The sequence below is a fragment of the Moschus berezovskii genome, chromosome 7 (genome assembly GCF_049115385.1).
Source record: "Moschus berezovskii isolate FMDL1 chromosome 7, NW_MosBer_1.0, whole genome shotgun sequence".
NCBI classification, from domain to species: domain Eukaryota; kingdom Metazoa; phylum Chordata; class Mammalia; order Artiodactyla; family Moschidae; genus Moschus; species Moschus berezovskii.
Window position 1 is genome coordinate 79,905,212 of NC_142466.1, and position 21,913 is coordinate 79,927,124.

The 21,913-nt window shown below is 42.5% G+C and overlaps 1 protein-coding gene across 1 annotated transcript in view; it reads left to right on the top strand.

Annotated features, from left to right (window-relative positions):
- Positions 1-21,913, top strand: part of DOCK5 (dedicator of cytokinesis 5) — a 270,685-nt gene that overhangs the window by 88,127 nt on the left and 160,645 nt on the right. Inside the window, exon 3 of the mRNA XM_088838043.1 lies at positions 15,007-15,047. Within this exon, the coding sequence (XP_088694169.1) occupies positions 15,007-15,047 (41 nt within the window). The remainder of the gene's footprint in view (positions 1-15,006; positions 15,048-21,913) is intronic.

Consider the following 21,913-nt stretch of genomic DNA (forward strand, 5'->3'; position numbering starts at 1 on the left):
TTGTGGTGCTCGGGCTTAATTGCTTCTCTCCATGTTGGACCTTACTGGATCAGGGATCAACCCCATGTCTTCCGAGTTGATAGGTGGTAGATTCTTTACCACTGAGCCACCAGGGAAGCCCCAGAACCCTTTCTGAGTGGAGCCTTCTTTGGGTTACTTCATCATGAACTGGTACTTGGTGTTGGCCTATTTGGGCAGCTACCTATGTACTGAAACAGGCAAGCTCAGCCTGAAAGCAGAAGTGTAATGGAGATGTTCTGGAGGAAGGTTCTTGGGAGCTTCTGGTGTTCTCCAGGGGATCTTGGTGGGATCTAGGGGTCGAGGAGGAGGCCAAGTGATGACTAGGTTCTTTGCATCTCAGGCACCCCCATTCACACTTCTGGTTGTAACTTTTATCAGAAAGTGCCTTCGGTATCTCATCCCCATTGCAGCATACAGCACGTCAGACCATCGTGGGTCTGCGTAAGACTTCGTGAAGTATTCATGGAAAGAAAAAGGCCTAGAGGAAAGTTCAACATTGATTGAGGGCAAATTGGCACTAGGTAGTTCTCTTGCTTTTATCCAGAGAGAGAAGTGAATAGATGTTTCTGCTTTGCTCATGGTAATATGAGTAATTTATACCTTTAAAAGCATGTAAAGAGGCTTAAGCATCATAAATTTTAACTCTCTGCTAGAGCCACCCCCATTTTATTCAACCCATGGAGGCAAATCATTCCACAGAAAGGGATGTTACAGCACAGAACAGAAGGAGACTCACAGACTTAGAAAACAAACTTACGGCTGCTGAGGGGAAGGATGGGGGGAAGGGATAGTTAGGGAGTTTGCAACAAACATGTACACACTGCTTTATTTAAAATAGATAACCAACAAAAGCCTACTGTACAGCACAGGGGACTCTGCTCAATGTTATGTGGCAGCCTGGATGGGAGGGGAGTTTGCGGGAGAATGGATTCATGTGTATGTGTGGTTGAGTCCTTTCGCTGTTCACCTGAAACTATCACAACGAAGTCAAACAGCTATACCCCCAATACAGAATAAAAAGTTAAAAATAGAAGTGCTACAAGAGTGGAAACCCCAGTACCCGTAAAACTTATGTGCCCCAAAGTAGTATTAACTGTAGCTAGCAATAGCAGGAGAACATCAGTTCTTTTCCTGGCCTCCTCCATGTATAACTCAGGCTACAAATAGGGATGGACAAGGCAAGACAGAACAATCTTGATACAGATTATTCATCTAACCCTTATATTCTGTATAGGCATCCTCAATGATTATCTTTTGAACAAGAGTATTAAATGTGTGTGCACTTATCTTTGACAATAGAAGTAGATTTTATTTTCTTTTAACTGGGGTATAGTTGCTTTACGATGCTGTGTTAGTCTCTGCTGTACAACAAAGTGAATCAGCTTTATGAATACTTATATCCTCTTGCTCTTGAGCCTCCCTCAACCCCATCCCACCCCTGTAGGTCATCACAGAGCAGGGAGCTGAGCTCCCTATGCTATGCAGCAGCCTCCCACTCGCTATCCATTTTACGCATGGTAGTGTATTTATGTCAGTGCTACTGTCCCAATCCATCCCACCCGCCATGTCCCTCCATCTGCGTGTCTGTTCCTGCGCTGCAGATCGATTTGTCTGTATCATTTTTCTAGACTCCACATATGTGCGTTAATATATGGTATTTGTTTTTCTCATTTTGACTTACTTCACTATGTATGACAGACTCTAGGTCCATCCACATCTCTACAAAGCATCCAATTTCGTTCCTTTTTATGGCTGGGTAATATGGCTCACGGAGAAGGCAATGGCAAGCTACTCCAGTACTATTGCCTAGAAAATCCCATGGATGGAGGAGCCTGGTTGGCTGTAGTCTGTGGGGTCGCTAAGGGTCAGACACGACTGAGCGACTTCACTTTCACTTTTCACTTTCACACATTGGAGAAGGAAATGGCAACCCACTCCAGTGTTCTTGCCTGGAGAATCCCAGGGATGGGGGAGCCTGGTGGGCTTCCATCTATGGGGTCGCACAGAGTCGGACACGACTGAAGTGACTTAGCAGCAGCAGCAATATGGCTCAGGCAATAAAGAATCCATCTGCAATGCAGGAGACCTATGTTCTACCCCTGAGTCAAGAAGATTCTCTGGATAAGGGAATGGCTACCCACTCCAGTATTCTTGCCTGGAGAATTCCATGGACAGAGGAGCCTAGTGGGATATAGTCTGTGGGGTCGCAAAAGAGTTGAACACAACTGAGTGACTAACACTTTCACTTTTCAGTATTGCCAAATAGATTTTAAAATAGCTCTACCTAGCAATTTAGTTCATCTTCTAAGTGGCAGAAGCAATGAACACTAAGTTCCTAACTTTGAATGGTTGTTTAGTTTTCACCATGCAGGGCTAAGTATCTGTTACTATCATTGGAATTAAAGGATATGGGTTGGGGAGACTTTTTCTTTTTTAAATGTCTTCCTGGCAGATTCACTGCCCGCTGAGTGTTCAACCAGGTCTTAGAGTCACCTAGTCTGGTGACCTTTGAGTTCCTTTGGGGCTGTATTCAGTCTCTGCTCAGGCCCCGGGTATTCAGCACCATGTTGTTATCATCCACGTTGTTTCTTCTACTTTTTCTTGTTCTTTCCCTTAAGTCATGTTTTCTACTCTTTTCTTGAAGGAGGGAATTATTCTGTTGGAAAATAAAAGTATGTATTCTTATCAGCCCTCAGGGTGAAGCTTCCTCCAGGATGATTCCAGCATCTATATTGTTGCTGATAAGTGCTCAGTCCTGTTCGACTCTTTGCAACCCCATGGACCATAGCCCGCCAGGCTCCTCTGTCCATGGGATTCCCCAGGCAAGAATATTGGAGTGAGTTGCCATTTCCTTCTCTAGGGGACCTTCTTAACTCAGGGATCAGTTGCCAGTAAGTTAATAATTTAGAGAGGTTCTGCCCCTCCTTCCAGGGAGCACAGACGCATGCCTCAGAAATCAAGTGAATGAGAACCCCATATATAGTCCCCTGCAGTCATTAGCATAGGAAGCAGATGGTGGCCCTAAGTGAAGAAGTGGATCCTTCTATTATGTCCTTGGGTCCTCACTGCTCCAGCTTTGGCGTTTTCCATTCCTCTACATGACAGGCATTTCATACACTGCATCTCAGTTCTAACAATCCTGGGAGATCAGAGTTACTGATGCCTGTTCAATAAATGTGAATATCAAGACATTGAAGACATTCACAAAGCTGTGAAATGGCAGAGGTCTCATTCGCACCAGGGACCCCTGGAATCCAAAGAGCTTTTTTTCCATGTTCCAAGGCCTTTGGGGAAACAGCATTTCTGTTTTGAACATAATACAATTTGAATACAATTTTGAAATACAAAATTTGAATACAATTTTCCACAAAGGGTGAGGTTCTTTTGCTATTTGAATGACAGTCAGATGAGTTGCTCGCCACCCCAAATGTATCAGGGTGAGCTCTTTCTGCACTTCTCTTCCTCCGTGGCTTTTCCACGCAAACCTGTCCCTCTGGCCGGTGGTCTCGTGCCTGCCCCCCAAGCTCGCTGTGTGCTTGACCCACTTCACCCTCGGTGCAGGGTGCTCATCAGCCCTCCACACCCCTCCTCCCTGGCCTGTTCTCAGCAGCTGTCTTCCTCCAAGTGGGTAGGCATGTCTGTCTATTCTTTGGGAGCCTAGCAGAATCGTCTCCCCCTGCATCCAGAGAGATTGGTCCCCCTCCTGCAGCCCACACACTCACTGAGGTGGTGGGCAGTCATCACTGACAGTGTGTCCAAGCCCCTCAGGTGTGGTAGGTGGGTCAGGAAGGACCAGACAAGCAGAGAGGTCTCTGCAGGGGTCGCTGACACCCACCAGCCTGTGGCAGTCTCTCCCTCCCTGTGTGTCTGAGGATGTATGGTTCAGGTCCTGGGCTGTGCCCTCTTCGCCTGAGTTAGTGAAGAGGGCACATGGATCAGATTCAGCCATCTTTGGCTCTGACACTCTGGGAACATCCCGTATGGTTTGTACTCCAGCTCTTCTGATGTTTTGCCACCAGGACTTTAAAAACAAGTTAATTATTACGGTTGCACTAGGTATTCATTGCTGCTCACAGGTCTTCTCTCATTGCAGTGAGCAGAGGCAGCCCTTTGTTGCGGTGCGTGGGTTTCTCGTTGCGGTGGTTTCTCTTATTATGGAGCACAGTCCCAGCAGTTGTGGCTCATGGGCCTAGTTGTTCTGTGGGATCTTCCCTGACCAGGGATCGAACCTGTGTCCCCTGCATTGGCAGGTGGATTCTTAATCACGGGACTGCCAGGGACATCACACCAGGACTCAGTGTTGTCACCAGTCTTGGGTTCCACCTCTGCACTGTTGGTCTTTTCATACCCTTGGTAATGTCTTTTCACCCCTGGCTCTCTGGGTCCACAAAGTGGGGACCCGTGGTTCACAGCTTTGTAGCCTTGCTTGTTCATTTTTAGGAGGCATTCCATTGAGGAATTTAGAGCAGGTTTCTAGATAAGGCTGAAGGGATCTTACATTCAGCACTGGGTCACACTGGAGGGCTTTCCTCACATCACCTGACTTGTCCTCTGTGCGAAGGCTCACATATTTCCACTGCTTCTGCCTGGGATCAGGTTCCTGTCTTACTGAAGCCTCCAGTCCCCTTCAGAAACGAAGGCAGCCTTCATCTCTCACATCTCATCCCAATGTCCTTCTCAGGAGGCAGTGGTGGTTTCATTGAAAAAGCAGTCTGCAGCGTATTTCCAGAATTCTTTCCATTGACGGATGGATAAGGAAGTTGTGGTATGCATATACAATGGAATATTCAGTTCAGTTCAGTCGCTCAGTCGTGTCCGACTCTTTGCGACCCCATGAATCACAGCATGTCAGGCCTCCCTGTCCATCACCAACTCCTTGAGTTCACTCAAACTCATGTCCGTTGAGTCGGTGATGTCATCCAGCCATCTCATTCTCTGTCGTCCCCTTCTCCTCCTGCCCCCAATCCCTCCCAGCATCAGAGTCTTTTCCAGTGAGTCAGCATGAGGTGGCCAACGTATTGGAGATTCAGCTTTAGCATCAGTCCTTCCAATGAACACCCAGGACTGAGCTCCTTTACTCAACCATAAAAGGGACGAAATTGTGAAATTTGCAGTGGTGTGGGTGGACTTAGAGCCTGTCATACAGAATGAAATAAGTTAGAGAAAAACAAGTAACATATGTATGTATGGAATCTAGAAAAATGGTCCTGATGAACCTATTTGTTGGGAAGCAATAGAGACATGGACCCGGGGCCTGAGGGGAGAGTGAGACGAACTGGGGGAGTAACACTGACATATTCACACTCCCATGTGTAAAATAGCTAGCTAGTGGGAACCGCCTTATAGCACAGGGAGCTTAGCTCAGTGCTCTGTGATAACCTAGAGGGATGCAGTGAGGGGTGGGGTGGAAGGGAGGCTCCAGAGGGAGGGGATATATGTGTACACATAGCTGATTCATGTTGTTATACAGCATAAACTGACGCAACATTGTAAAGCAATTATCCTCCAGTTAAAAAAAAAAAACAGTCTGCACTGAAATTCCAGAAATCCTGGTTAACTAGACATGCAAGTTTATTATGATGTCACCCTCACCTGTCTCCGTCTGTTCTACTAGTAATTAGATTAGAATTTCTTCCAGATCAGGAGTGGGTATTATTGGAGTCTCAAACTCATGAGTCAGCATCTCCCACCCCCAGAACCTAGCATTGTTCCTTGTAAAAGCAGGCCTTCTTCAGTATATCCCATTTGATGAAATGATTGCTCATTCACAAACCTGTATTCCTTTCTCTTCCATTTTGCAAATATCAGTGCTGATGATAACAAAATCAATTTAAGAGAAAGTTCCAGCAAGTTCATTGCTCTACAGAGGAAACTGCATGTGGCATCCATTTATTTCAGCTTGCTTGAACTCGCTGGGTAAATTAGAGAAAATTCCACCACAGAAGAGTGGAATTAGTGCCAGGAACCGGAAGGACAAACAACTGTCAGGATTACTTTGCTTTAGAAAACAAAGAAAAGGCCACACCTAGCGTATTGAAAGGGAATGGGCAAACCAAAGTCAAGAGGTTGATCGGACTGGAGGAGATCTATTCCCTTCTTCTCACTGAGCTTCAGAGGGTCTGTGAGTTGCAGAGAGTGTTCCCAGTTTTGCAGGAGACATTTGTGTATGTCACCTCTCCGGTTTGTCAGCTGTAACTTGAATCTGCTCCTCCTGTGGGTCCACCACCTGGACCAGGTCCCTCCATCTGTCTGAGGTGTGTGCTGTTGGAAAGAAGTTATGTCATCACCATGTCTTGTGGGCAACCAGAGCAAACCTCTGTTACCTGTGGAGTTGGATTTTATGAGCAGAGGAGAAAGGAATGCTTTGGTGGAAGGATGTTTGAGAGATCAAAGCCTTCCTACCTTGAAATGAATAGTTAACCAATGGGAGTCTGGCAGAGCTGGTGAGCACAGAACCAGGATGGAGACCTAGGCCTTTGGGTTTCAATGAGTCTTTCTCATAAGAAGTAGTGTCTCTTCTGTCCCTGGCCTCCCAGGCAGGTGCTCGGGCCCCACCCTCCTCTGCCACTGAGTAGGGATCTCGGCAAGAAGAGAAGGATGTCTCAGACCTTACAGTCAGTCTTGCCCCAAAGGAGCAGATGTTAGGGGGTCCTCCATCAGTCTGTTCTATTCGCGGCCATTAGCTCTAGGAGTTCTCTTTCTCATTAATGTATTCATCCAAAATGTATTGAGTGTCGGCTGTGTGCCAGATACCACAAAGACATGACTCTTTCTTGTTATTCAAGAAACAAGAGACGGAAACCACCATCTTTCTTTTCCACTAACTTGCTGTGCTTGTGTCTGTGGGGTTTATAGTGAGAGGATTCTGTGGCCAAGCTGCCCCCCACCACCGCCAGGAGCAGTGAGGGGGCAGTGAGCTATGAAGTGTGCCCTGGGAAGCCCATGTTCAAATCCTCATCTTAGCTAGTAAGTCACTGCTTGACTCTGGACAGACAGCCTTTTCAGTTCCTTGTCTGCGTTTCCTCTTTTTCGAGGTGAGGGTGTTAAATTTCTGTGAACTCAGTTATTTGGAGCTTAGACTTCCAGCAGTTATTGCACATGCCTGACTCAAAGGCACAAAATCGAGCTCAGATTATTATCTTGGGTGACCAATTGTCTCCCAAAATGATACGAAAGAATAGAATTGCCTCTGACTGTCTTTGCATCCTTTTGCTGTCTGCCTTTGAACTTAGTTTCAAAAGCCCCACTGAGATGGTCCTTGTGTTCAGAAAGTGGACTTCCCGAAGCCCAGTGGCTCTGTTCTGCCTTCAGACAAAAGATGTAGCAACGAAGTCCAGTAGAGGTTTGCCCCCCTTCCCAGCTTCCCTCTAGGGAGGGACCTCAGGCTTGTCTCTGAGGGACACTCACTGGGAATGGGAGGACAAGCCATGGCCATGGAAACCTGACAGGCTCACCTGGCCCACTGGGAATGGAACCTTCGACCTTGGCCTAATTAGCTCTGCTTCACCCAGCGAGCTACCAGGCCAGTGACACATAAACAAAAACCAGCAGGATTTAGCCCTGGCTCTTCCTCCATCAGGGTGGTCTAGAGTGTAAGGCACAGACTTGCCTTCAGGTTGCAGAATCCTCTGAGGGTGTAGGTTTGAATCCCACTCCTGACCAGCCAGGCTTTGAGCTTCCCTGGTGGCTCAGTGGAAAAGAATCTGGCTAAATGCAGGAAACATGGGTTTGATCCCTGGGTTGGAAATATCCCCTGGAGAAGGGAATGGCAACCCACTCCAGTATTCTTGCCTGGAGAATCCCACAGACAGAGGAGCCTAGTTTGCTACACTGCCCAAAGGAAGTACATAGAAACCATGGCTTCCTATCTCTTTCTTGCCTTTAATTCCTGGGAAGGTAAAACACTATGATTGTACGACAGTGTGAATGTACTTAATGCCAATGAACTGTGTACTTTCAAATAGTTAAAATGTTAAAATTCATGTTATGTATATTTTACCAACATAAGAATAATTTATTGATGGAGCAGAGAGGAAACAGATTTATTCTGGGATTGCAAAATGAGAGATTTTACAAAATGCTTCATGCTTTACACATGTAAATGATGCTTTTATGGTTCAAAAAAAATCTTCCCAGTCAGTAATTGCCTTCAGCATATTCATAACCCTGCCTTTGTGTGCCAAGTGTCTCCAAGCATTACCATTAAAGGACCTTTTGTATTTCATTATTTGTTTACAGTCTAATTCCTTCCTCCTTGAAGACAGTGTCTGGCATCCTAGGCTTGAATAAGTGTTTTATGTATAATAAATGAATGACCACATTAGCAATGTGAATCCTCAGCAGAGAGAATTTTCTGTCCACACATGCTGAAGTAACCCATCTCCACTTGTCACTTTTTTTGTTCAAATTGAAGTATAGTTGATTTACAATGTTGTGTTAGCTTCAAGTGTACAGCAGACATTCAGTTAAAAAAACATACACATGTATATTTATTGCTTTTCACGTTCTTTTCCATTGTTAGGTTATTATAAAATATTGAATATAGTCCCCTGTGCTAAACAATAGGTCCTTGTTTGTTATCTATTTTATGTGTAGTAGTGTGTAATGTTAATCCCTAACTCGTAATAATTTATCCCTCCTTCCTACCTTTCCCCTTTGGTAAACATAAATTTGTTTTCTAAATTTGTGAGTCTGTTTCTGTTTTTCTAAATAAGTTCATTCACATCATTTTTTAGACTCCACATGTATATTTGGGATTTCCTGGTGACTTAGACCATAAATAATCTACCTGCAGTGCTGGAGACCCAGGTTTGATCCCTGGGTCAGGAAGATCCCCTGGAGAAGGGAATGGCTACCCACTCCAGTGTTCTTGCCTAGAGAATTCCATGGCAGAGAAGCCTGGCAGGCTACAGTCTGTGATGTTGCAAAGAGTTGGATATAGTTGACTGACTAATACCATTTATAAGTAATGTCATGCATTTATCTTTCTCTGACTTACTTCGCTTAGTATGATCTCTGGGTCCACCCATGTTGCTTCAAGTGGCTTTATTTCGTTCTTTATTATGGCTGAGTAATATTCCACTGTGTATACAAACCACGTCATCTTATCCATTCATTTGTTGATAGACACTTAGGTTGCTTCCATGTCTTGGCTGTTCCGAATAGTGTGGCAGTGAATGTTAGGGTACATTGTCACTCTTTCTCTAAGAACTTTTAGCCCTTTATGAATTGTGTGTTCACGTTTGTTTTTCTCTTCCTGTTAAAAAATGAGACCAAGTATGACAAAGATGTTATAGGTCTTGCTCTCCTAAGCATCTTTTTGTTTAATGAGTAAATGAATCTGGGATTCAGTCTGGGATTGAATTTTTGGAAATAGCAGAACTCGTTCAGAATCAGTTTCAGAGCCCAAAACAAGAAAGATGAACAATGTCATTGGAGAGACACAATACAAAGTAAAAACAATGGAGAAATTGGAGTAAAAACTCTGATTTTTCACATGTGGCTGGAACTGGTTTCAAGGTACTTTCCAACAAAAATATTCAGTAATTCTTGAGGAATGCCTTTATTGTTAAATTCTGTGTCACTTCGAGGTGGATACTTCATAATGTTCCTTTGATCAGTTCAGTTCAGTTGCTCAGTCACGTCCGACTCTTTGAAACCCCACAGACTGCAGCACGCCAGGCTTCCCTGTCCATCACCAGCTCCTGGAGCTTGCTCAAACTCATGTCCATCGAGTCGGTGATGCCATCCAACAATCTCATCCTCTGTTGTCCCCTTCTCCTCCCGCTTTCAATCTTTCCCAGCATCAGGGTCTTTTCCAAGGAGTCAGATCTTTGCATCAGGTGGCTAAAGTATTGCAGTTTAAGATTCATTCAGTCCTTCCAATGAGTATTCAGCACTGATTTCCTTTAGGATGGACTGGTTGGATCTCCTTGCAGTCCAAGGGACTCTCAAGAGTCTTCTGCAACACTACAGTTCAAAAGCATCAATTCTTCAGCACTCAGCTTTCTTTATAGTCCATCTGTCACATCCATACATGACTACTGGAAAGCCATAGCTTTGACTAGACGGACCTATGTCGGCAAAGTAATGTCTCTGCTTTTTAATATGCTGTCTAGGTTGGTCATAGCTTTTCTTCCAAGGATCAAACATCTTTTAATTTCATGGCTGCAGTCACCATCTGCAGTGATTTTGGAGCCCAGAAAAATAAAGTCTGTCACTGTTTCCCCATTTGTTTGCCATGAAGTGATGGGACCAGATGCCATGATCTTAGTTTTCTGAATGTTGAGTTTTAAGCTAGCTTTTTCACTCTCCTCTTTTACTTTCATCAAGAGGCTCTTAAGTTCTTCTTTGCTTTCCGCCATAAGGGTGGTGTCATCTGCATATCTGAGGTTATTGATATTTCTCCTGGCAGTCTTGATTCCAGTTTGTGCTTCATCCAACCCAGCATTTCTCATGATGTACTCTGCATAGAAGTTAAATAAGCAGGGTGACAATATACAGCCTTGACGTACTCCTTTCCCAGTTTGGAACCAGTCTGTTGTTCCATGTCCCCTTCTAACTGTTGCTTCTTGACCTGCATACAGATTTCTCAAGAGGTAGGTCAGGTGGTCTGGTATTCCCATCTCTTTCAGAATTTTCCACAGTTTGTTGTGATCCACACAGTCAAAGGCTTAGGCTTAGTCAATAAAGCAGAAGTAGATGTTTTTCTGGAACTCTCTTCTTTTTTCGATGATCCAGCAGATGTTGGCAATTTGATCTCTGGTTTCTCTTTTTCTAAATCCAGTTGAACATCTGGAAGTTCATGGTTCATGTACTGTTGAAGCCTTACTTGGAGAATTTTGAGCATTACTTAGCCTAGCGTATGAGATGAGTACAATTGTGTGGTAGTTTGGACATTCTGTGGCATTGCCTTTCTTTGGGATTGAAATGAAAACTGACCTTTCCAGTCCCATGGCCACTGCTGAGTTTTCCAGGTTTGCTGGCGTATGGAGTGCAGCCCTTTACAGTATCACCTTTTAGGATTTGAAATAGCTCAGCTGGAATTCCATCACCTCCACTAGCTTTGTTTGTAGCTTTTTGTTCCTTTGATAAGTTTACATTTTTTAATGTTTTTTAGAAATTGCAGTGAAATGTATATGCAGTGAAATACACTCATCTTAGGTACAATTCAAGGAATTTAAACAAATTGAGTGCACAATATGTGCCTAATGCTCTAAATCAAGACACAGAGCATTCCCCATGCTCCAGAAAGTTCCGTCACCTTCTTCTGTGTAATTCCTGCTGCTGCTGCTGCTGCTGAGTCACTTCAGTCGTGTCCGACTCTGTGTGACCCCATAGACGTAAGCCCACCAGGCTCCCCCGTCCCTGGGATTCTCCAGGCAAGAACACTGGAGTGGGTTGCCATTTCCTTCTCCAATGTGTGAAAGTGAAAAGTGAAAATGAAGTCGCTCAGTCATGTCTGACTCGTAGCGACCCCATGGACTGCAGCCTACCAGGCTCCTCCGTCCATGGGATTTTCCAGGCAAGAGTACTGGAGTGGCTTGCCATTGCCTTCTCCGGTGTAATTCCTACTTTAAAAAAAAAAAAAAAAACTGTGCTAATTTGGATCACCATGGATTGATTAGTCTGTCTGCCCTTCAGCTTTATGTAAATGGAATTGTGCATGTCTGTTTTGTTTAGTTTCTTTCATTCTGCATAATGTTTTTTAGGTTCACCCATGATGTTGTGTATAGCTGTAGTTCATTCCATTTTATCATGTCCCATGTTGCTAATGATTTTCTGCCATGTGCTCTCCTTGAGTGCTTTTACCTAGCTCTGTCATTCTCTGAGATCATCATATATATCATATTTTATATTAGAGTGTAATCTTTGTAATAACTCTTATTCTCCACTCCACCATGGTATCTAAACTAGTGCTTAATAAATATTTATTGAATGGTTGTATGTAGAGGGGGTGAAGAGCCAAGTAAAGGACCTGTCCTGTGGGAGCCAGAAAGTGGGCAGTGGCCAGAGATGCATTTGGACAGGTGAGGCAAAATGGAGCAGGTGATGATGGAATCTTGGCTGGTGGAGATTATCTGAGAAATCAGCTTAAGTAAGTGACTTTGACAATGGAATTAGGGACTCTCTGGTATTTTTAAATTGGAAGGGACAGTTTTATTCTGGATTGGGTCAGCCCTAGGAAAATAGAAACGACTCTTTTCCCAAACAGGTCAACCTTTCACATAGCATCACTTTTTTTTTTTTTGGCCGCACTGTGGCTTGTAGGATCTTAGTTTCTGACCAGGGATTGAACCCAGGCCTCATCAGTGAAAGCGTGGAGTCCTAACCACTGTACTGCCAAGGAAGTCTCTGCATAGAATCACTTTTGAAGTTCCCCATGGTTGCCAGAAGCTTACTTTTTGAGACTGTCATTTCACCTAAAATAAAAGTGAGATTGTCATTTCACCTAATCCTCTGGACTTACCATCCTTCCTCCATTCCCTTAATTTCTTAATTTAAGACAGCAACTGAGATTCCAACCAGTTCACACAACTCATTGATTATGGCTTTTTGTTAATAATGCTTTCAACAGGCCAGTAGCGTACTGTATTTGACTGTAATTATCTTGCTTTAGGTGTTGGCATTAATTGGAAATTCATGTTCTTGCTAGTATCACAATTCTGGTTTGTAATGTCGAAATGAGCAAATTACTCTTGGGCTATTACCATATCCCTTGGATTTATTAGCAGCTGAATTTTTAAAGTCCTCAGCATATATGATGAAAACTCCAGAAACAGACAGTGTTCTGCCAGTACCCAATACCATGGAATGTGAGTGTTCACTTTTGCAGAATTAAGCATGGTGGTCTTGAGCCTTTAGAGGGAGTTGTACACATACCACAGTTGTAGAGAAGACTTTGTTGTTGTTGTTTAGTCACTAAGTTGTGTCTGACTCTTTGTGATCATATGGACTGTAGCCTGCCAGGCTCCTCTGTCCATGGGGTTTTCAGGCAAGAGTACTGGAGTGGGTTGCCATTTCCTAGAGAAGACTTAGGAGGTTTAAAAAAAAAAGTTTTTAAAAATGACAGGTTTCAGAAGCATAATTCTACGATGGATAGTTGTGCAAAAACACTGTTTACAAAAGTATTGGTAAGTTCCCCTCTGAAAGTGAGCCCAGTACAACATCTTGGGTTTATAGGACATAAAGAGATGAAAACTGCTTGGAAGAGACTAAAGTCTTGTTTTCATGTCTTGGCTATTGTAAGTATAGTCAGTATCCTATAATAAACTATAATGGAAAGGAATATTAGAACATATATATACACACATATATAAATGTATACATTACTATATCACTTTATTGTACACCAGAAATTAACACATTGTAAACCAACTACACTTAAAAAATTCTTTTTTTAAAATTTCTTGTATCTGCTAATAGAACTGTTCTATACTTTGTTCTATATAAAATCATCCAACACTGGACACAAACTATTTTGGATATATTAGGGAGCTGAATTTACCGTCTTGAAGCATAGAGTTATTAATGTTTTCACAAATTTTAAACTGTCAGCATTCAAAGGTGTTAAGGATTTTCCTGTTTTTAACTGGTTAGAATGGGGTATTATGCTGTGAACTGGTTATAGATTTGCATCAAAGCCCATGATTGACAAAAAAATATTTGAACCGGGAACACCATTCCTAATTAAAGTTACCAGTCCACAGCATAATATCCTATGTTATTTCTGACTTCACATCGTTCCATTGCTGCTTTATGGCTGAGTAGTATTCTATTCTGTATATGAACCACATTTTCTTTATTCCATTCATTTGTTGATGGATATTTAGGTTGTTTCCATGTCTTGGCTACTGTAAGTAGTGCTGCTATGAACATTGGAGTGCATGTGTGTTTTCCAATTATAATTTTGTCCAGAAACAGTATGCCTGAAATTTCCATTATAGCTTGCATGTAATCACTGTGTGTTCATGGCTTCTTTATACATCTGGACTGCTGACAAGGTTTACGTAGACAGAATAACCACCCTGATGCCTCTTGGTTATAGGGAATGAGCAAAACTATTTCAGTTAATTACCTGTATTAGGTATTCAATAAATATTCATTATCCAGTATCTATTTATGGATAGATTAAATTATATACTCCCTTTATAAGATAGAGGGTGGGGAAACATCCATAGGAATATGTGTATTGATTGGAATTTTTAGAAGGAAGTTAAAGACTTTATTAAAGCCTTGTTAAGCAAACACATAAAGTCTTTTTATGTAGAGGAGTATGGCAGCATTGCCAAGAATTGTTTAAAATTTTGTTTTATTTATTTGTTTTTAGATGTAAATATATATATAAGGTTTGATATATATGTATATATATATATACACATACATACATATATATATACACACACACACATAAGGTTTGCTACTCTGATTCAAAATTGTTCCAGAATATTGGTTCTTATCCTGGGAGAGAGGGTCTTGGGGGTGGGAGAGAAAGCAAGGAGGAGAGAATATATATAAATTACTTCAAAATATCTATTTTAGTAGTATAAGGGAACTCACAGAATGTATATAAATGGATGAAAGTTCATGTTCATTCATGCAAAAGCATTTATTGAATGACTGGACGGGATTAAGGTGTTAAGAGAGTGAGCTGTCTTCCATCTTGTTATTTATTTATTTGGTCCTTTCTCCAAAGGAGAAATGATGAGGTTCTAAGTGAATTTTAAATCCTTTAGTTATCAAGACAATGCAGCTCTGATATAAATCTAGATTTTTACTGTATAATAAATGAAAATGTTCATGTTGTCTGCTAGAGGTCTTCTGGATTCCATGCCCACACCCAAACCATGTGCTTCACTGGTGGCTCAGATGGTAAAGAATCTGCCTGCAATGCAGGAGACCTGGGTTATGAGGATGTATGTTGCTAATGTCTGTGTGTTGTCCCAGATAATGTACTCAATTCTGTCTTCTCTTCTACCCTGACAGGTTGGTACAGAGGATACACTCTCCATAATAAATCTAAAAAGGTATGGCTTATGGTTCAGTGTTCTACTTGGAAATCTACTGTCTGCCAGTCTTGTGTTGTCTTATCTGATCCCATTATCTGCTGTCTGTGTGCCCAGTTTGCTTTCTCTTTGACGGCTATTCTGTAGAATCAAAAGCAAATTGTCTGACCTCACTGTTCAGGTAAAAGAGTCCAAGTCCCATGGCTGTATTTCCCACCAGCCAACTCAAGGATAAAAGCTGGAGGTGAATTTGACACCCCAGGTAGGGCCTCTGCAGGCTTTCTGGTCGCTTGAGCTGAGTGCAACATCTAGGGATGTTGCTCTGTATCAGAGTGGGGGGGACTTCTCTGTCTATCCTTTAGTTCCAGTGCCACAGGGTCTCCCCATTTCCACATGACTCTTTCCTTTTTTATAAAATGGAAAACCAGAGTAGTAGGTTTTTATTAGCAGGGGCCACACTGTTGGCATGTGGGGTCTTAGTTCCCTGACCAGGGATCGACTCTGTGCCCCTTGCCTTGGGAGTGCAGAGTCTAAACCACTGGACCACCAGGAAAGACCTCAGAGTCCCAGTTTTCCAACTGTGAAACTCACACAGAATCAACAGAGTGGGTTAGAACCAACATCTTTTTACAACTCAAACTGAAAAATAGAAAATGGAATGCCATGGTAAGTCATGTTTCAGGAAAGTTTTGTGTTAGATGTATATTTTACAGTATTTTGTGTATTTTTAATTATGTTTTATGACAGTTGTGCTGGGTTACTGTCCCGTCATGGGCAAAGAATTTGAAAAACACTGACCCTCGTGGGTTCCTTTTCCCAGTGCCAAAGCTGCTAATAGTCAAACTAAAGAAAACCTGTGAGTTAGGTTAATACCCTCTCGGTTTATTTCAGGTCAGGTCAGCACTTTTTCTGTGACACTGCAGACTGGCACTGCATAGCCTGTCAGCACTTTCTTTTGAAAAGAACAGTGTTGATGGGGCCTTGCTGTTTCACAGTTAGTTCCCATCCAAAAGACTGAATTAGGAGGGGTGAGAGGAACATTTCAGAATTGATCAAGCACTCAATAAAAAGAAAAAACACAAACCCACAGGTTTTACTTTCCAAATACAGCACAAGACAAAGAGATGCTAGCGCACAAGTCTCAGAAAGGCTATGGGGGGAGATTGGGACTGACATACATACATTGCTATGTATAAAATAGATAACTAATTAGAACCTACTGTATAGCACAGGGAACTCTACTTACTGCTCTGTAGTAACCAAAATGGTAAGGAAATCCATAAAAGAGGGGATATATGTAAACATATCACTGGTTCACTTTGCTGTACATCAGAAACTAACACACCATTGTAAAGCAACAATGCTCCAATAAAAATTAATTTAAAAAAGGTGTGGGCCCAGAAAAACACCTTTCTAGAAGGTGGAGGCCGTTTAAAACCGTTACTGTCCTAGTTAAGCTTTCTATATGGTTGATGCTCAAACAGCAGTCAGTATTTGCACATGTGTATGTACACACACACAGTTTATTAACTCTGACAGTTTAATAATCTGCCAAAATAAAGGAGTGTTTGCTTTTAATGTGGTTATCCACTCCCACAGTTTTAGTCCTTTTATCCCTCCCTAAAATCCTGATGCTGAATTTTTATACCCACAGTTAGATGCTTGTGCCTCTGGGTCTTCATTTTCTACTTAAGTATAGTGAAAATAATGATAAATTATTTGATTAAAGGAGTAAACTCTTGCGACTTTAGTTTCCCTGAGCCTTCATATAAGGATCCAAGACAGCAGATGTTCTGGTGTGAATGAGAGCATGTTAGGACCAAAGCGAAAGACTTTCTTCTAGTACGCGTGTTAACAAGGGAACCTAGTTTACAACCACTTCTGCTTCTTGGTTTCTGTTGAACCGTATCAGTGTTTATTTTACTGACAATTATGGAAGTGGTAGTTATTTTTCAGGCTTCCCTGTGGCTCAGTGATAAAGAATCCACCTGCTAATGCAGGGGCTGCAGGAGACTCGGGTTCAATCACTGGGTCAGGAAGATCCCCTGGAGGAGGGCCTGGCAACCCACTCCAGTATTCTTGCCTGGAGAATCCCATGAACAGAGGAGCCTGGTGGGTTACAGTCCATGGGGTCACAAAAAGTTGGACATGACTGAGCATAAGTATGAATTATTTTTCAAAACAGGATTATAGTGAATTATTTTGACGTTCTAAATTTCAAGAGCAGCAATGCTTATCTCAATCACCAATCCTTTTTTTAAGCTAATTTTAAAACATAAAAAGCCACTCTCGGATAAGATCATATGAACTTAAACAGACCAAATAGAATTTTATATTTTTAACTGATGCAGGTGAATTCTGTTGAAACAAGGTCCCAGACCACAGTTTTCCCTTTCAGTGTCTGCAGTCTGTAAGACTCTCTTTGGAGCATCTCTAATAGCATCTTATGATGTCCTAATACACCAGAATCCTTCTGTTGTCTGTTTGGAAAGTTGGTAGGGTGCTTCACTAGGATCCAAATGACAAAGTCTCGATGTGTTTTTAAATTTTTTGTATTCATTTTCTTAATATCTTTTTAAGCTTCCAGTCTCACTCTTCAGAAGAATTATTTCAGTAAGAGCTTTTCTCAGTTCTTGATAATTAAACTTTGTAATTCAGCGAAATAATAAGACAAACAAAAGCCGTGCATTTACTTGTTGACTTATAAGTTGAAATATCTTTCTGGTAGATCCAGGCAAAACAGAGAATTCAAAGTCAGCTGTCATGAATTATACTCAACTTTGACACCCCTTCATTAAGCAATCCAGCCTAGTTGAAATGCTGTCCTAATGCTGTCTCCTTGTTTGTCAGTCTTTAGGGGAAGAGCTATTTGAAAAGCCTATTGTTTCAGTGGAAATTTCTGGTGTTATTTACAAGCAGACTTAATCGGTTAGAGTGGTGATAAAACAAGCTAGTGGTCTTGAAAATGGAAGAAGCCAAGAGATTTGCAGAAACTGGTTATTGATCCTGGCAGGATTGTGGAAGTAAGGATAAGGGTACTATCTAGAAAATCATTCATTCTTTTTTTTTTTTTAACTCAAGTGAATAGGTTGCCCTGAGAAAGCAAAAACAAAATGGAGAGAGGCTGGAAATCAGAAACATATTACCTGGGTTTATCCTGGCTTTTCTGTGTGTCAGAATGGCATAGGAAAATGCCTACAGGGACTTTCCTGGTGGTCAAGTTGTTAAGATTTCTCCTCCCAATGCAGGGGACACAGGTTCCATCCCTGGTCAGGAAACTAAGGTCCCACATGCTGTGGGGCTTGTAAGCCCCTGTGCTGCAACAAAAGACCCTGAGTGCTGCAACCCAGACCCAATGCAGCCAAAATAAATCACTAAACAAATATTAAAAAATAAGCCTATTGTCTCAGATTTACAAGAGCAATTAAATGACTGCAGGTGGACTAATGCTACCATGGAACGATGATGCCTGCAAGTAGCAGTGGAAATACAACAAAATAGATAACTCTTAATATGAAAATCATCATGTCTGCATGCACAGTATAAATTACCTGCTATGATTGCTGCCTGCGTTAGTGTTAGTCGCTCAGTCATGTCCGACTCCTTGCAACCCCATGGACTGTAGCCGGCCAGGCTCCTCTGTCCATGGGATTCTCCAGGCAAGAATATTGGAGTGGGGTGCCATTCATTTCACCAGAGGATCTTCCCGACCCAGGGATCCAGCCCAAGGCTCCATTACTAAATAAGCCACTTACGTTACGAATGTTTCTATTTTGGATTTCTTTCTGTTATTCGGAGAGCAGTCATCAGGTTTTAGGTGTATGAAGCAGTTAATCAGTCCTTTATCTTCTTGATTTGAAAAATCTTCTGCAAGGATACTCCTTGGGACCAACAGTTTCACATCTCATTTAAACCTGCAAATATGGCTCCTGATTAACTGCTGCTTTGAGTGGTTCGTTGTTATTCAATGCACCACCTTTTTGAGTTCTGGACAGCTTTACTGTTGTCAGTATACTTGACAGAAAATTAGTATTTTAATTTTTATTTTTCTGTGGACCATTTTGAAAGTCTTTATTGAATTTGTTACAATATTGCTTCTGTTTTATGTTTCAATTTTTTGGCCACAAAGCATGTGGGATCTTAGCTCCCCCACCAGGGATTGAACCCACACCCCCTGCCTTGAAAGGTGAAGTTTTAACAGCTGGACCTCCAGGGAAGTCCCTTAACTCTTTTGAAATGTACAGTTGAGGGTTATTAAGTATAGTTATATTGTTGTGAAACCATCACCACCATCTCTAGAACTTTTTCATTATCCCATATTGAAACTCTATAAGCATTTAAGATAAGCTCCCCCTTCTTCCCTCCTCCCAGTCCTTGTAACCCCAGTTCCCTTCTGTCTCTGTGAATCTGACTACTCTAGGACCTTCACGCAAGTGAGGTCAGGCAGTATTTGTCCTTTTGTATCTGGCTTATTTCACTCAGCATCCTGTCCTCAAGGTGAGCACTGGGCAGGCAAGTCTGGTTCTCCACAAAGATGGGGATCAACAAAACATTTACATCCACCTAGCAGAAGGAAGTCGCTCAGTCGTGTCCAACCCTTAGCAACCCCACGGAATGTAGCCTACCAGGCTCCTCCATCCATGGGATTTTCTAGGCAAGACACGACTGAGCGACTTCACTTTCACTTTTCACTTTCACACATCGGAGAAGGAAATGGCAACCCACTCCAGTGTTCTTGCCTGGAGAATCCCAGGGAAGCGGGAGCCTGGTGGGCTTCCATCTATGGGGTCACACAGAGTCGGACACGACTGAAGTGATTTAGCAGCAGCAGCAGCAGAAGGAAGGCACACCCAAGGTTCCTTCGGCATCCTAAAGACTGACCTGGAGCTCCAGAAAGCCATTAATGAAGCCCTAAAGAAATTACACACACATTGCATTTTTGTTAGTGTTTAACTCTGTGATCAGTTTTCCAAAATCACTCTGAATCCTGTCCTTGTCATGAAAGAGATTGGTGTTGTCTGTGTGTGTTCTGGGTCTTTATCAGTGACAAGATTGGGATTATGCTTTCTCACTCATGTCCCCTATGCCTGCCCCTTTCTCCACGTGAGGAGCGGCAGGCATCTTTATATGTTTTTCTGGTTCTTCCTGACTGGAGGGAAAGGATGGCCATTCCGCTTCTGACTCAGTCACTGGCAGGATCTACCTTGTTATCACCAATGCTGGGAGCAGCATAGTCTCAAATTTTCTTGCTGTTTTCCTGTTTTATAGGCAGAGGATTAAAAGGGAGAAAGGAGAGAACTGCTTAGCTAAACGTAGCACACAAAACTAGATGCACAACCAACCCTGGTTGAAATGCACTAGTTTTTCTGGCTCTGAACGAATAAGGATCACTGAGAACTCGGGCATCTCTGACCTGAGTCCCCAGGGCGTGACCTGCCCCTCTCCCACCGTTGTGGTCAGCTACCCCTGACATGGCATGTCCACGTGGCTGCAGTTTTAACAGGCTCAGGGCTACAAGCAAGTTGAGCCAATGGTGCTTGTTAAACAGCTTCTTCTGTTAGGTTGGCCAAAAAGTTCATTTAGGTTTTTCCATAAGATGGCATAAAGACCCAAATGAACTTTCTGGTTAGTCCAGTATCTCTCCTTGTCTGGCCTGAAAAGTACCGTAAAATAGGGACCAGCGGAGCCTTTCTGAATGGCAGTGTTTCTAATTATTGATGAACACATCATACAGTTGAACAGCAGAAGCTTTTGGTTTTAAGAAAACTCAACATCCATGGCTTGCTTCCTGTGGGTGAGAGCCAGTCTACGGTTTTGCAGATTGCTCCCGACCAGTTTCCAGGGTTTCTTTTAGGTCTTTCTAGGCATAGTTTTCCCACAGGCAGTGTCTTAATACCGACATCAAATTGCCTCTTAGGGATTTAGAATGGAGAGCAGTTTGAGACTGGAAAAGGCTAAAAATAACCAGGCCTAATTGATTGCATGCATTTTGTTTAAGTGAAAGTGCTGAGAGGACTGGGTCTCTAAAATCACCATAATTTTATGGACCACTAAGTGCACAGTCCTCCATCTACTAATTACCCAAAACCCTTTAAGAGAAGCGCCTCATGTTGTGTAGAATCTGGAGGCATTTTAGGATCTATTAAATGCTCTGAGCTCACCCTGGGCATGTTTGCCTTTTCATTTACGAAGTGTTTATCTTAAGCTCTCTTTGAACCCCCAGGATTTGGTTATACGTTTTTAGTGTTTCAGCCCTGCTTTGGTTTAGGTGGCCAGCCTCTGTAATTGACACCCTAACGACCTTGACTGCAAACTGTAGGTGTTTTCCTGGTGTCCTTGCCCCTCCCCACCAAGACTTGCCACTGTTTGTGCTCTTTATTGTGAGCTGAGGGGCTTTTGATATTTTTCTTAATTGGAGGATAATTGTTTTACAATGTTGTATTATTTTCTGCTGTATAACACGGTGAGTCAGCGATGTGTGTGCGTATATCCCCTCCCTCTGGACCTTCCCTCCTGCCCTGCTCCCCATCCTACCCTTCTAGGTCGTCACAGAGAATCAAGCTGAGTTCCCTCTTCTATACAGTAGTTCCCACCAGCTATCTGTTTTACGCATGAGAGTGTATATGTCTCAGTGCTCCTCTGCTAATCCACCCCCGCAACCGTGTTGCTCCAGATGTGTCTCTATACCTGCCCCACAAATAGGTTCATCTGTACCATTTTTCTAGATTCTACATATAGGCGTTAATATATGTATTTGTTTTTCTGACTGACTTCACTCTGTATGACAGACACTAGGTCCACCCACATCACTGCAAATGACCCAGATTTATTCCTTTTTATGGCTGAGTAATATTCCATTGTATATAATATACCACATCTTTATCTAT